Source organism: Symphodus melops (genome assembly GCF_947650265.1).
Source record: "Symphodus melops genome assembly, chromosome: 12".
In the NCBI taxonomy this organism is placed as follows: domain Eukaryota; kingdom Metazoa; phylum Chordata; class Actinopteri; order Labriformes; family Labridae; genus Symphodus; species Symphodus melops.
Window position 1 is genome coordinate 5,928,177 of NC_136702.1, and position 15,468 is coordinate 5,943,644.

At 40.7% G+C, this 15,468-nt stretch overlaps 1 protein-coding gene across 1 annotated transcript; it reads left to right on the forward strand.

Annotated features, from left to right (window-relative positions):
• Positions 1–1,226: 1,226 nt before the first annotated feature.
• On the forward strand, positions 1,227–13,696 carry tspan7 (tetraspanin 7). Its single transcript, XM_079357345.1, has 8 exons — positions 1,227–1,359; positions 6,646–6,834; positions 7,141–7,215; positions 7,317–7,412; positions 8,526–8,681; positions 8,905–8,988; positions 9,652–9,737; positions 11,222–13,696. Exons 1-7 carry the CDS (start codon positions 1,294–1,296, stop codon positions 9,718–9,720), a joined length of 735 nt encoding a protein of 244 aa, XP_079213471.1. The 5' UTR covers positions 1,227–1,293; the 3' UTR covers positions 9,721–9,737; positions 11,222–13,696.
• Positions 13,697–15,468: the final 1,772 nt, after the last annotated feature.

The window sequence follows — 15,468 nt, forward strand, 5'->3', positions numbered from 1 at the left end:
TTGGTCTCTGAATGTTAGTTGTCTGGTGTTTAAAGCTCTCCTGAGCCCATTGGCTATAGCTGTAGCAGACTTGAACACTGAAGTGTCAAAGATTGTTTAACACTGTGGAAAGGCACAAGATCGCCTATTCCCTCCATGCTTTAGATATGTAACTAAGCTTTACCTTCTAGCGGTGCCTTGTTTTACAACAAAACCTCACTGGATATGGACCTCAACAGATGAGTAAGATGGACATTGGGTTTGGGTCTGTTTTTTTGTTTTTTTTGCTGAATTGCTAAAAGGTGGATGAGTCATACCCTCTTGGCATTAGTAATGAATTCCCTTTGGTACTTAGATCGATCCTTGATTGAAATGTCCAAATTGGTGCTCAACAAGACGGATATAAACTATGTGCAGCCACTCGTTCCAAAAGGCATTTGGGAGATCTTCCTGAGTATTATAAAGCTAAAGTGACAGGAGTTCTGATGCTGGAAGAGGGTTTTCCACAACCTGGCAGCATGAATTTGTCTTTGCTGAGTTATTCATTAATCATGAATAAAGCTTTTTAGTCCAATAATCCATAAGACTGATATATGTTTATATTATGTATCAGTAGTTGTGTAGGCCTTTGTAATTCTGATGGACAGATGGTGGTTAAGGTTATTCAGATTAATTTGTTATAGTCATGCCATTTACTTAAACACTATAGGCTATATACGTTATTTGTTTTTACATGGTCAGCTATATGCCTACTTCTCACACCACTCCATGTTAGAGGTCAGGTGAGTGTTCTTTTTATTTTCCACATCAACAAATACACACGTGAAGATAATATGTAGACTATAAAAACGTGCAACTCATTTAGCTGGGCTGCACATGTAAAGCTCTGCGTTGAATATATTATATAATATCATAGTATACGCTTACATTTCAGACTTTAAGATGTTAAGTAGAAGAAATCCTTTCACATGTATGCCTATAAAGCACAATACAAAGGGTTAAACGTGTAAGTGAATAAAACAATGTTGTACAATTAATGGGGATAAGTGCATATACAGAGGGTGCAGAATGTATATTTTGTTCATCCAGTTATACACCCCCCCCCCCCCCCCCCCCCCCCCCCCCCATACTGCGTTCATTCATGCTAAATAAGTAAATGTTACTGTTTAACTGTAAAGTCCTCTCGGGTGTGATGCGTCGCTCCAGTGACGCTGTGTGGCCGCATCGGCGCACGGTTGCAGCGCAGAGCCGATTCCCCCTCCTCCTCCTCCCCCCACTCATCACCACAGCAGAGGGTCTAACGCTCGCACCAGAATGGAGACTAAACCGGTCATCACCTGCCTTAAAACCCTCCTCATCGTTTATTCCTTCGTGTTTTGGGTATGTCGCATTTTTTTTTTACCATCTCTCTTTTAAAAACCGTAACGAAAAGTGATTTCAGTCCATCCTAATGCTCCGCTGTGCTTTTTCTTTCTGTAATGAAGGGGTGGACACCGCAAGCATCATCGACGGATTCATGCTGTTGTTTTAGATGTACACGCGCTGGCTTATCGCTTTTATCGACAGTGCCATTTTAAAATATACTTATGATGTTTTGCTGCTCCTTAAATTGTAATGCGGGTGCACATATTGTGTCTTCGGGCTGGGCGTCAATGTCGCGGAGACACACACCGTACACACACACACACACACACACACACACACACAGCACCACGGTTGTTGATGTTAACATCCCCGTTTGATCAGACCGACGTTTCGGGCCTCATGTGTTTGATGAGGCCGCCTTTAAAGACCATTTTCTTCCCACATAGTGAACAGTTCTTAAAGATACATTACACCCTCACGTTATACTCTCATATACAACAACAGTAATCTGTGTCACAGGTAGCTAATAACCGTCATTAGAGCTAAATGATAAGACCTCAAATCAATATCACGATTAATTGAACATTTTACCTCGATTAGGACTCGATTTTTTCGTCGTCACGTTTTTTTGCACTCGTAGTTCACTGACATGGTCTCTATGCTATATGTTCAACTAAACCTGGCATATGTAAGACTGATTATTTTCTGGTTAGTTTTTTTAATAATTAAACTGAATTGAAAGCATAGCTTGAATTGAAAATGACAATTTAGTTTTAAAGTAGAAATTAACTTCTCTAAAACAGTACTATGTGAATAACTTTAACTTGTTTTTGTTCGGTGACGTGTTCACGTGACTGCCCTGAAAATAATGAATTATATAATGAAATATTCGAAATTGGAAAGATTTGGTGAGAGGTTTCAACTTTTAAAGAATAGTCCAGGCCTAACCATAATGCTACAGATCATGTGTCAAGTATTAAAATGAGAGAATAGAAAACATTTGAAACATCCAACTTGGTTAAAATGCATTGATACATTAAAATCCAATTTTTTAAGATTAGTAGTCTATTTAATCCCATTAAACCACTTAATTCCTATGGGAACCCTGTAGAACATATTCAATGTGCCTTACATTTTCCAGGAATAAATAAGCCATACAATTTAATTACAATATAACAGTATATCAGTTAGCCATACTTAACAGGTCTAAGTGAATACTGAGATGAAAACCTTGATTGTGCATACTTTTTAAGGTTCAAGAGGTTCAAAAACACATTGTAACCTTAAGTCTAAAAGTCATTTTGAAGTATTGATAAATCCACCAAAGTTTTTAGGTTTGAGATAAGGAGGTAATCAGGTAATGCAATCTAAATGTCTATTTTGGTCTAACCTGCAGCCTGAAAACCAAATAAATTGAATTTTATTCATTCAGGAATAGAAATGAAGTAACACCTCACATTGGAGAAATTTGACCCAGTAAGAAGGGATTTTTGTGGCTGGCCTGAATGATTACTCCCAGTAAAACCAGTGTTCCAGTGGGAAAAACTAGACAGGGATTCAAAGTGAATCCGGCCATATCATTTTACTGAAATACCTCCACACCAGTTATTAATGCTAAAATGTTTCACTTAGGTTGACTTTTACAAGAACTACAGTTTCTTTTTCAAGCTGTTCATCAAATTAGGATCGGACCAACGACCAGTTAATTTTAATCGATCCATCTGTTTTTTTGATTAAAAATAATGAAACAAACAAAAAATCCCTACAAATTGCACAAATCGATTTCTACCAATGCCAGACCACCAGAGGGTTTTGGTTTTTGCTTATTTAAAAACAAAAACATGTTGTCAATATTACTGCTGATACTGGTTTAGCTCAGTTGATAGAGCAGGCGCCCCTGCTGCGATGTATGTCTACCCTCTGCCTCTCTCTTTCCCACTTTTCCGCTTTCTCTTCAGCTGTCTTATCAATAAAAGCAACAATGCAGGAAAAAAAACAGATACTGCAGATGTTTGTAATATTTTGTTGACAAAGAAAATAAGAGGTAGTTAAGATTAAACCTGGCAAGCCCTCAATCATTCTTGGTGCAAAGTTTTTACATATGAGGTCCTCTTAAGGCGTACCCAGTGGGGAAAAAAAGGCAGGTAATAAAATGTCAGCTCCACGTCCACATTTGTACCAAGACAACGTGGCCTAGAGTTTGAAAATGCTCAATAATACTAAACTGATCAATCAAACATCTGTCCTATTGAAAGTCTGCTTCAATATCAAAAGCTACATGTACAATGCGAAGCAAAAAGCAATAAACAACATTCACTCAAAGAATAGATTCTGCCAATATGTGAACCCTAATTCAGGCAGGTGAACCCTAAATGAGCCTCCTCAGGAAGTAAAGGAGCAGATCACTCAGGAAGCAGGATGAATGAGACCAGCTCGAGAAATGGAATTACATCTCTTATTTTGTTTATTTGTCACTGATATGCTTTTGTTTGCCCTTCAAATATAATCTAGCATCTGTTCAGACAACCATAAATCAACCTCAAGTCTAAGTAGTGGACGAGCAAGTTTATGAACTTTATCAAATGTTTAACTCAATAATTGCTGGTTGAAGCTCATTCCTTTAGATGTCTGAGAAGCCAGATATAGTCAAGGTGCAATAATCTAATTAGAGCACGTGGAAGAGATTTATCTGTCCACAATGTGTTTAAGACCTGAGGAATACTTTTTCTTCTTCCCCCGACATTCATTACACACTTTAGGAAATGAAAATAGAGCCACTCGACGGAGTAAAACACAGAAGTAACCCCTAAGATTGAGGAAGAAAATTGCAGAACCAGAATCAGCGGTTCAGTTCATGTGTCCATGAAGAGCTGGAGCAGGCATGCAAGGTGTTCTAGATATGAAGTTTTATATTTAGTCAGGATTGGACCGTCTCTCAGGACATCTACAGCATCAGGTTTCAGGCGTGCAAAGTGCAGCGGTGTCTCACAGCTCAGTGTGAACCTCTTCAACCCTGAGGCTCCAGCACGCAGAGGTTCACACTTGTGCAGAGTTCGGAGTGAGGGGAAAGCTGCCTCAATGTCAGGGGTCAGTTTCACTGTCATCAGCTTGTCCTGGCAGATAATGTCTCAAGTGTGAATAGCTATGTTGCCATACTTTTCATACCGTACACAGAACAGATGAATGCACAGCAGGTGGTGAAGTCGGCGTGGTGTCCTCGCTAGTATATTTTGTCATCGCACCTTCTGTTTCTTTATTAGGCCGGCGGGGGACATGGGGGTGGGGGGGGTGGGGTGACCTGTTTTAAACTCAGCGCTGTAACCAGGGTGGCATTGAATTTCAAACAAAACGTGCAAAGGGGCGGCTCGGCTCCAGGGAAGGAGGAGAAAGGAGCGAGCGGTCTGAAGCTGTTTGGAATTCAGCAGCAGACATGGAAGTCTAGATGACTTGCCTCCCGCTTCTTGGACTTGATTTCCCTGTTGACTGGAAAATGAACACTTCAGCATTGACAAGATTGTCCCTTATTTGTATGCGAGCGCAGCTCTTTCGAGGTTCAGACATTTTGTCGCCTATAATGTAGGCCATAAAGAGTGGGGACATCGTCATCTAGAGGACAGTTCTCTGAAACGACAGTCTGCTGCTGCTGCTGCGGTAAGAATCCCTGGTAATAGAAACGTTGGAGGTCATTACTGACGAATGTAATGATCATCCAGCAATCCTCGAGCTCAGCCAGACAGCGGCTGAAGAGGAGGGACATCAGAGCCGCAGTGATTCGTACACTGAGGGGGAAAGGAATTCTAACCGTTTAAAAACAGAATCAACTGATTATGTATTTTGTGGGCAAAATGCCAAACATGTACTGGTTTCAGATTCTCAGATATGATGGTTTGAAGTTTCTCTGGATCACAGATTTCCAGACTGTTGGCTTATCAAAACAAGACATTAGGATGGTTGGAAATGAAATCGCTGATTAAAGCCCAACACTACATAACATTGAATTATAGATAAATATGAACCATGAAACCATATGAATTGATCATCTCCTGAAGACTATAATGTATACATTCATTGAATGCATCTAAAATGCAACATTTAGCCATTACTTTTATTTATAGTCAACTATTTCAGCAGTTAAATCCAATCATTTTATCTCTATATAATCTCTATTATATAAACCATAATCCACAGCGGCGTGCAAATTTACACAAGTCCCATTTTATAGTGTTTATTAGGGCTGCAACATTCAAGGAACCGGTGGGACTAGTGGTTAAGAAGCGTCCATGTTCTTCGTCTTGACTTCGAGCATTACATTTAGTTGGAGGTCCTTCCAAGCAAGTGCTAACAAAAATAAATACAATACATACATAGAGTAAATACATACAGTATAAGTTCTTCATTCAAAAACATGATTTGGCAGCTCATACAAAAGATGAAAAAAGTCAATATCATGTTTTTGCCTTTATAAAACCAGGACAGACAATATAGAACTGCAGTATAATAATCTTGCCCGTCTACAGGGAGTTTAAGTTAGCGAGCCGAGTCATCATCCATGAGTCCAACTTCCCTTCTCTTTAAACGCTTCCTAGTCTGGGCATACTGTTGACTCATAACTAAAGGAGAGAACCTCGCAGTCTTATGCAGCTCATTTTCTGCTGTAACTGAGACTCTACAATTTGAGAGTTTCCAGGGTGCACAGAGACATCTTGTACAGGCTGTGCCGTCTCTAACCAGAGAGCCTGGCAGCAGGACTGCGAGCAGGCTCCTCTTGGAAGGAAACCGGGTAGTATGATGACTTGGCCCTCGCTGGAGTCAGATCATCAGCAGCCGTTCCACTCCCCGTTCTCTTTCTGACGCCAGCAAGACATACCCAGCTGAGACACACGCCGCTTCAGCTGCCTAGTACAACACGCTCTTTTATCCACAGCCTTCATTTGAAATGCTAAAAGAGGCGCAACAGGAGGAAGCGTCTCGCCTCGGATCAAAGAGCTTCTTTGACATGGCCCTGTTCCTTTTCCGTTTGTGTATGACTGAGTGCAGGCATATTCATAAAGCAGGTGATCGTAATCCTGCACTCCACATAAATGTGTGTCTTCTGTCTAGCGTCTCCTACCCCTTCCTCTAATTGCCCTCCTTTCTTCTTCCACCTTGATCCTCTTTCTTCTCCTCCCCCTCGCTAACACCGCTAACACACAGCTGTAGCAATATTGCAGCAGTTCAAAGAGAAAGGCCCCGTTCCCTGCTTTCATTCTGCTTCCTGTGCTCTCTCCGTTACATGCAACTCTCCAACCCCTCGGCTTGTAGATAACAGGAGCTATCCTGCTCGCAGTGGGAGTATGGGGGAAGTTGATGCTAGGCCCTTACATCTCTCTGATCGCCGACAACTCCACCAATGCCCCGTACGTCCTCATCGGCACCGGGACCGTCATCATCGTCTTCGGCCTGTTTGGATGCTTCGCCACCTGCAGAGGAAGCCCGTGGATGCTGAAGCTGGTGAGGTGCTGCAAAAGAAAGGGTGGGGGTGTAATGTTGCAGGGAGCGCTGACAGTGAGGAGGATGCTTAGTAATTAGCCTCAGGTCAGATGATAAAGGGAATAATGGTTGACTTGTATCCTGTGGAAAGGGATCAGATATCCAATAAATGCTGAGGGGCACTTTGTTCTGTTAATGGTGGTCAAGTAGGTGTGTTGGAGTATGGGTGCATGCGTGTGTGAGTGTGCAGGCATATGCCAATGATTCACAACAAAGGTAGATGATTTTTTTCATACTAACTATGCGATTCTTCCTCTCTCCCTGTAGTATGCCATGTTTCTGTCGCTGGTCTTCCTCGCTGAACTCGTGGCCGGAATCTCTGGATTCGTGTTTCGTCACGAGGTCAGCGCACAGCTCAAAACATTTGTCAAGCTCACGTCAAAACTGCGCGACTCCCCCCCATCACGCTGTAAACTTGTCTGTTTTACGCTTGCACGCCGCAGATAAAGGGAACCTTTCACAGGACATACACGGATGCAGTCTTGAACTACAATGCTGAGGACGAGGCGAGCCGCGCTGTCGATAACATCCAGCACAGGGTAAGTCCCCTTCATTCAAACTCCCCCGGGGGGTCGGGAACCTGAAACAATTGGGATGCTAAAAGGTAAAAAAATAAACAGCTCTACCTTCAACAAAAAAATCTAAAGTGTTTCTTGTGTAGCTGAAGCCGGGTGTGGCTTTTTTCTCTTTGCTTTAGAGCTCTAATGATGCAAAAGCTGTTGAAAACACACTAATGAGCTCCTCTTAAATTCTGAACTGACAATTTCCTTCATCAGAATAAACAAGGACGTAGTTATCTAATTTGAGTCATTCTAACTCAAACACACACAAAAACTTGCAAGCTCATCAAATATATTTATAACCGTGGTTAAAGGAAGTCTAGAAAAAAGTTTTCCTGCTGTAGGACAAGTGTTGTTAAAACTGTAAATTCTAGCTTTTTGAGCAAATTTATTAACCCATCAAAAAGAAAAACATAAAAAAATAACTGTATTTACCATAGACTGTATTTACGCACAAAATGACGCACATTCTAGATAAAGAGTCATGACTGTCCATAGTAAATGAGAAATACGAGTGCGGCTGGCTGTGCTGTTGTCGGACAGGACGACCGACTCCTTTTCTTGCACATAAATTTAGCTTCAGACGAGGAGTAGATAAAAAAACAACAACATAGCTCACTGCTTATTGTGATGTCACATCAGCGTTTTCGGGTCATGGTGATTATTTGTCATTGTATATGCTGTGTGAAGCTACGAGCTAACTCAAGTGTGCTAACACATCAAAGCAGGCCACAGGCGATTGCAGCTCCAGTTCAGGACTGTTTTGTCCTTGGTGTGAACGCGAGTGGAGAGGGGGGGGGGGAGACTTTAGTGTGGCGGAGGTGTTGCCAATCAGCAGTTTGTTTTGGTTTTTTATGCTGCTGCTCAAGGGCGACATCTACTGGATGAAAAAGTTAAACACGCTTCCTTTTAAAGATTTACTTTAGAGCCAGTGTGGGCTGAGTACAACAGACAAGGTCCAGAAGTAGCAACCATACAGATCTGTTTGTTTTGGTCTTTGATGAGATTTGTTGACAACAGTAAGTGTTTTCAGTATAATATCATCCTTACGTTTTCACCCTTATCTGTTCTCTTTTGCGTTTGTGTTTCTAGCTGCGTTGTTGTGGAGTGTATAACTACACCAGCTGGCTCGGCAGTGTGTATTACCCATCTAACGGCATTCCTGCCAGCTGCTGCTTCAACTCCTCTGACTGCAACCTAGACGACCTCCGCAATGCAACTGTTGCCCCGAGCAAGGTCTACCACCAGGTCAGTATCTGCTCAGAGTCTATCACTTCAGGTTTGTCTGTTTTGTTTTTTTTTCTCACCAATCTGAAGATTACAGGTTCTCATTCACCTCTTTAACCCCTCCCTCTCTTCTTTACTCTAACTACTGCCTCAGATAATCTCCCAGATATCCATTCTGCCTCTAATTTGCACATATAATCTGCCCCTATCCCCTCTGCGGACTAACCTGCCCCCTGTGTTTCAGGGCTGTTATGAACTGGTCACTTCGTTCATGGAAACCAACATGGCGATTATTGCGGGAGTGACGTTTGGGATCGCCTTCTCTCAGGTAAGACTTGAACAAGGTCAATGTTTTGTCAGTGATTGGCGCGCCTCACGTATGGAGGCTACAGTCCTCCAAGCAGGCGACCCAGGTTCGAATCCCACCTGTTGCTCCTTCCTTCCCGAGTGTCCTTCCCCACTCTCTCTCTTTCTTTCTCTCTCCCTGATTTCCGGCTCAATCCACTGTCCTGTTTCTCCTTTAAAAACACAAAATGCCTGAAAAAAAGATGTACCCACATCATAGCTAGCATGACTCTTAGATGAACTCACATGATGAGATCTCAAAATGCTGTTTTACAGGTGTAAATAATAACTTAGGTTTGAAGCCCATTTGGCTGTGAATGTTTGCTCACTTACACTCTGACATGTCTGACCTAGACATTTGAACAGAACAGAGCCAACAGTGTTATTGGTAACATCTGTGTCTTAACATCTGCAGCATTCAAAAAACGGTTTGTAAGAAGGAGACGACGTAACAGTTTTCTTCATTTGAAATAAATTCCAACACTGCTAGAGAATGTACGGACATGTTGGTGTCAGCGTGATGGCTACAAAAAAAGAGATTCACTGAAAGTGAATGTTGAATTTGTCCAAACTTTTTCTTCTCTTTCTTCGAGTATGTTTGAACCCCAAACACGAAGTAAACCAGAGCTCTCTGTTTGCCTTACAGCTGATTGGCATGTTGCTGGCCTGCTGTCTGTCCAGGATCATCACAGCCAATCAGTATGAGATGGTGTAGCTGATGGGACATGGCAGGTGAGGGATGAGTTCACAGAGACATACACACATCAAGACTCAAACTGCTGTTTTTGCATACTTTACAATGTGTCACAAACCCACTGCTTTCCCACTCAGCTTTGAAGTGTTTTAATCATTTTAAGCAAAGACTAAAAAAAAACCTCTGTCATATTTCCCTCAGGAATTAGAGGGGAGAGAACAAAACAAGTTGAGGGAGAGTACACATCGTATCTCAATTCAACAGTTTGCCAAAAACACAACTCTAAACAATTACCAATGTTAATAATTGTTACATGTGTGAACTGGCAACTGTCTTGCCCGTTTCAGAAAGCAGGCTTCGTGCAAAGCCTGAGTCTGTTGACCCTGAAGTGAGGAAAACTCTTGGTTTTCAGTTTCAGAAAGTGAGGTCACTGAAACCCGAGAAAGAGGGGTAACTCAAGCGTGGTCCAGAAAGAAAGGTAACTTAAGCCATGAGTCAGTTACTATGGTAACTGAGTCTGTGAACCTCACCTGCTTGGGAGCAGCTTTTCTTCAATGAATCCCGACTTTCTCTGCAGCTCCATCTCCTCCGCCTTAGCCAGAAACGCTATTTCATTTCCTCCTTCTTTCCTTCAGTTCACATCATGCTAGTGCAAACGGACACTCCACATTTATCTGTATAAAAATCCAATAAAAGCCAATAAAACCTCTTTTTTAGTTGAATGTGACATGGCCTTTAGTCAATGAGCCTTTAGGACCCTCGATGAATGGGGCAGCATTATTTGGCAGGGAGTCACATTTACATCAGGAGATGTTCATTTAATTAGGACTAATAAATAAACTAAACAGGATATTAGAGGATATTTATGTGTGTGAAACCAGCATCACGTTGGGGATAAAGCAATAATAGCCACTCATTGAAATCTACTTTCTTTAATATGTCAAATGAGATCACATTAAGTTACCACCACAAGTCTCGTTTGTTCTTATAATTCATTTCTAGCTGCTCCCAAGTCCACTTTATTTTTTTCCCCACTGGAGCTCACTTAAATAAAAATAAATTTTAGGTTCAACACCATTCCGCCAGATTTGACCTGTGATATTATGGTGTGATTAAATATTAAATAGAGTACATTGACACTCGAGCAGCCGTTTTCTCCCACACCACTTCTGTGTTGCTTGTCACCTGTTGCCGCGGTGAATCGTAGGATCAGGGCTCCATCAATGTTGGCTTTTTATAGTGATCGTACACGAGCTAAACCCCGAGTAAACCTACTCAGGGTTGATTGAATGAACTCAAATCAATTGTTCTAAATGGAAACCCTAACCACGAACTCTAACCCACATGAGGGTAAATCAAGAGCTCAGAGTTAATTCAACCTTCTTTCTGAAACGGGCCTCAGGTAATCGTACATAAAGGCTTTGTCTCATTTTGTTCTACTGCCCCCAAGTGGCCTAAATCATGGCTACATCTGCAGTTATTTCACAATTAACTTCTTGTTCCTTGTGTTTTGTTTTTTTAGGGAGATGTAGAGAAGAAGAGATGAGGAGCCTTGACACATGACAAGAGTAAACTCCTGAACCTCCATCACGTATCTGAATAATTCACCTCCTGCATCTCTCTGCCTGATCTTAATGTAAAATCTTGTTGTATCTTATTGTAAAGCACCATTCCTTGACTCACTGCTGTTGCATCAAAGCGTTCTACACACCACATCCCACTGCTGCTTGATGTAGAAGTTGCTCATTAGCACACGTCTCAGACCTAAACACAGGCCGGTAAACTACAGTCAGTGGTGATGGTCTCAGATAGGGCGCAACTTGACTTCTTAGTTTGTTACAGCATGTTTCATCAAGTGTCATAAGAGGAACTCTGCACTTCTTTGTACAGAATGACATAACTAAAACGTGGAAGTACTTTGACAGATAGGTTTAGTTTTGCATTTGACTTTGCTATTGCTTTTCATTGTATATTATTAATATGGTTGTGACATGCACACTGATAATGCGTTCTGTGGATGATCATTTATATGAAAACAAAGAAAAGAAACGTTGGAATCACTCAAGAGTTTTTAAGCTAAAGACAAAGCCTGATATCTTTTGACTTGATGTACATCAATTCTTTATTGGCGAGAAAGAAATCTGAAAATCACGCAAACGAACAAATGAGTAGCTGGTGAACAAATTCAACTTGAAGGAGGGTCATGCAGAAACGACCAATCACAAAGAGTGTTAGAGCAGATGTGATTGGATAGTAGACTGACATCGTCAAAAGGCAGAGTTCTGCCAGTGAGTCCCTGAACATGCAACATTTTAAAGCTGATATGCTCCAGATGGGCCCTCACTATAACCACTAAAGGAAGGACCACATCCTGGTCTGCACCCTCAAACTTTAATAAACTAAACTTACTGTGAGGATGTGCACTTGTTACATTTTCTTCCTCAGGCGTTTCAAGCATGAAAGATTTTTCGTCATAACTACAAGATTTTGGAATTAGATTTAGCATTTTTTAAAAGGAAGTTGGGAGCTTGCCATCAGGCCTTTCACGCCTCATTTTCTCTTAAGTTTATGTGTTTCAAACTAAATTCCTAAACGTATCAGCTCAAAAATTTGAAGTTGTTTTTGAACTTTATAGTATTTCACTCAGTGGACGAGTTTAAGAGGCAAAGTAATACTTGAAGACTGAAAACTAAAGAGTGAAGGGAAAAGTTTAAATCCTGCCAACTTTCACACCATTGCGAACGTCTGCCTGAAGTGTGGCCTTAATTATCAAGATGTACGTTTTGAGAAGTTACAAAAAAATGTCCGACCAAGCCCTGAAATCGAAAAATTGGAAAAGTTTGTAGAAAGGGGGAAAAAAAAGTTCAGGACACAACTTGAAGATCAAACATGCACTTATTTTAAAGCATATTTTTACCTTAAAAATGTTGTAGTTGTTTTGTTACCGCTAAAAAAAAATGCACTAAATTCCCAAATATAAACATTTAGCTTTGACAAGCCCGTCAAAAGTAGATGAAAATCTTTTTTTTTTTTTTTAAACCAGCCTCTGCAGGTTAAAGCTGTGACCATGTTGCAGCAAGATAGTGATGTCGCTCACGTCACTTTCCTGTGAGTAAAGGCGCGACAAAACAAGGATTTGATGTGTAATTTTCCCCCCCGGAGGAGGTCAGAGAAAAGCGTTTTTCAGCCTGTCGGGGTCATATCAAATCAAGACTTTTATGAATTGTTTTCTTCCGGTGGAGAATAAATGTAAGCAGTTTGTACAGTGAAAGATCTCAACAGTGTTCATCCAGTATTCACAGTATTCTAAGTATGTAATCACCATGCCATCATCATCATCATCTGTAGATATTTATTGGAAATGTACTTTTTATGATGTAATGTTTAATATGCTAATGAGTAGAGATGTTGTGTCACAGTTTTGATTCTGCACTTTGTGCTGTTTTAATCTTTATTCCTTCGATAGTTTGTAGAAAAAAACTCGCACTGAAAAAAGAATTGTGGCTCCTGTTTTAGTTGAGTGTAAACATGAAACCTGTAGCTGTTTAAATTTGGCTGAATATTTATTACGGTTTGGTTGGCATTACGTTTACAGTTTCACTGAGTGATTTTGATCTCTCTTTGAGTGCGTGTGTGAATGTCTATATTTGAGTAAGTCCTTAAACATGGAGTGTGTGAGTGTGTGCGAATCAAAGAGAGCGTCTCATTTTGTTGATCCTGTTGTGTTCACTTATTGGTCAGTATTTTGTTGTGGCTGCTCAAACCTAATTGCTTTTTTTAAGCTCTACATTTATTTGGTGAATGTATGTTTTCCAACACTCTTCTATCATTTCTTTTTTTCACCCTCCCTGAACTGATATTGTTCTGTGATTTACTAAACTGTAATATCATCCAGCTTACACATGGGGTCACCAGACTCAAACTATTTCACCCTGCTGTCTACTGTTGACTAAGTCACCATCAGTGGTCTTATTATCAATAAATATACAGAATAACATGTTTTGTTTGTTTGGTGGTTATTTTCTTATTTCACTAGAATGAATCAAGTATCAGTCATGTGTTTGCTAAGCCTCTTTAATAGTTGTACTTTTGATCACTTTAACATAGCTTCAGAAGTTTGACCTCAACAAGACTAATACAAAAAGCCTGCATATTAGTAATAGTAATAATATCTTCATTTGTATAGCACTTTTCAAGTTGCAAAAACTTTACATACAGTTAAAAGCCAGTGACTTACAGCTGATAAAAATAGAACAAAACACAAATTTGTTGACTAAAATGGTGAGGTTTTAAAAGTGGCTTCAAAGAAAACAGTGTGTTAGCTTCCCTGATCTCCTCCAGCAGGTCATTAGACAACTTCGGGCCCTGATTCCCTGAACAGAAAACACCTTTGTTGTTCAGGTTAGTCTGAGGAATAGAAGGAGTCTCAGGTTGCATGGGGACTCATAGGAGGTTAGTAGGTCAGCATGTAATCCGGTGCTGACCCTTCTACAAGTTTTAAAGGGCGATCCCTTGTATTTTCAGATCAATTCTAAAATGGAGTGGGAGCCATTTGTTAAGATTGTGTTGTGTGAGACCTCAACACAGTGAGATGCAAAGATCTGAAAGTTTTAATCATCTAACTGTAGAAATAGAGCTGCAATACCAAGCACACCGTCAAGCTCTATTTATCAGTAGCAGAGCAATCAATAGTCTGGCCTTGTATCAAGAAATGAACTTTAAGTGTTGTATGTGAGATGTCAGTTAATAGATTAAATTAATGCAGTCAACGTCTTGTTGGATGATATGGCTCATTTCTGTGCATTCTGTAAGAAAGAAATGACCATGTCCATCCTGAGCGTGTTATTCATCTGTACAGACGATTACAATTTGGCTTCAAAGGAGTGTTCTGGAGAATGATTTTGTGTCTGAAAATTAGTCTAAAAACCTACAAAAAAGTGCTTCAAACACATCGTCAACTAGTCTAGCCTCAGGACCGAAAGCCAACTCCTTCAAGAAAAATCCTGACCTAATTGTCTGATATTATTCAACCAGTCAGATTATGTGGAAAAAGTGTGCTGTTTGGACCAAACATACAACCGCTGACAGAGCAAAACAAACATCTTTAAAAACTGCTTCATAGACTTCTTGACACTATTTCTCTTTCAGGCACACAGTGTCACATTCTCGAGCCATTGAAAACAGCTCTCCAACCCACTTAGGGTCCCCCAACCCACCAGTTGAGAACCACTGCTCTAACTCATCCAAAACATAAAAAAACAATGAATGCTCTGCAATTAAAGAAGGATTTCGAATTTAAGAAATAAGGTCCGAACTGAACTGTACGTATAACTAATAACAGGTGAAATAGCACCAAAAAACCTGAAACTGTTCTCAAATTCCCTGACTGGTGCCATTGCCATTTTAACATTTTTATATCAGTAAGTTGTGTTTTTTTTTTTTTTTTTTTTTTTTTTTACAGTAATTGATTTTCGGGAGATGGAGCTGCTATGACATCACCGAGTCCCGTTCACGTCCACATGGAGGCGCTTGAGTATCACCGGAAAACGGAACACAGAACGGAGAAAAAAAGAAAAAAGAGGTGACTTGGCGTGTGCGGTTGATAAATCAGCACACATGCACGCACGCACGCACACACACGCACGCACACTCTTCCAGACACACAAATACACTCACGCACATAATCCGAGACACATCTTCCGTGTCTCCCGTTCTCCCGTTCTGCTACGAGCAGCATCGGAAACAAGGGCGGAAAGAGAGGCGCTGGCA

Excerpts from the sequence above, each read along its gene's own strand:
- tspan7 (XM_079357345.1), top strand. The coding sequence starts at position 1,294 with ATGGAGACTAAACCGGTCATCACCTGCCTTAAAACCCTCCTCATCGTT. Across the intron at positions 7,413-8,525 it reads TCGATAACATCCAGCACAGG|CTGCGTTGTTGTGGAGTGTA; the intron begins GTAAGTCCCCTT and ends TTGTGTTTCTAG. Across the intron at positions 8,989-9,651 it reads TTGGGATCGCCTTCTCTCAG|CTGATTGGCATGTTGCTGGC; the intron begins GTAAGACTTGAA and ends TTTGCCTTACAG.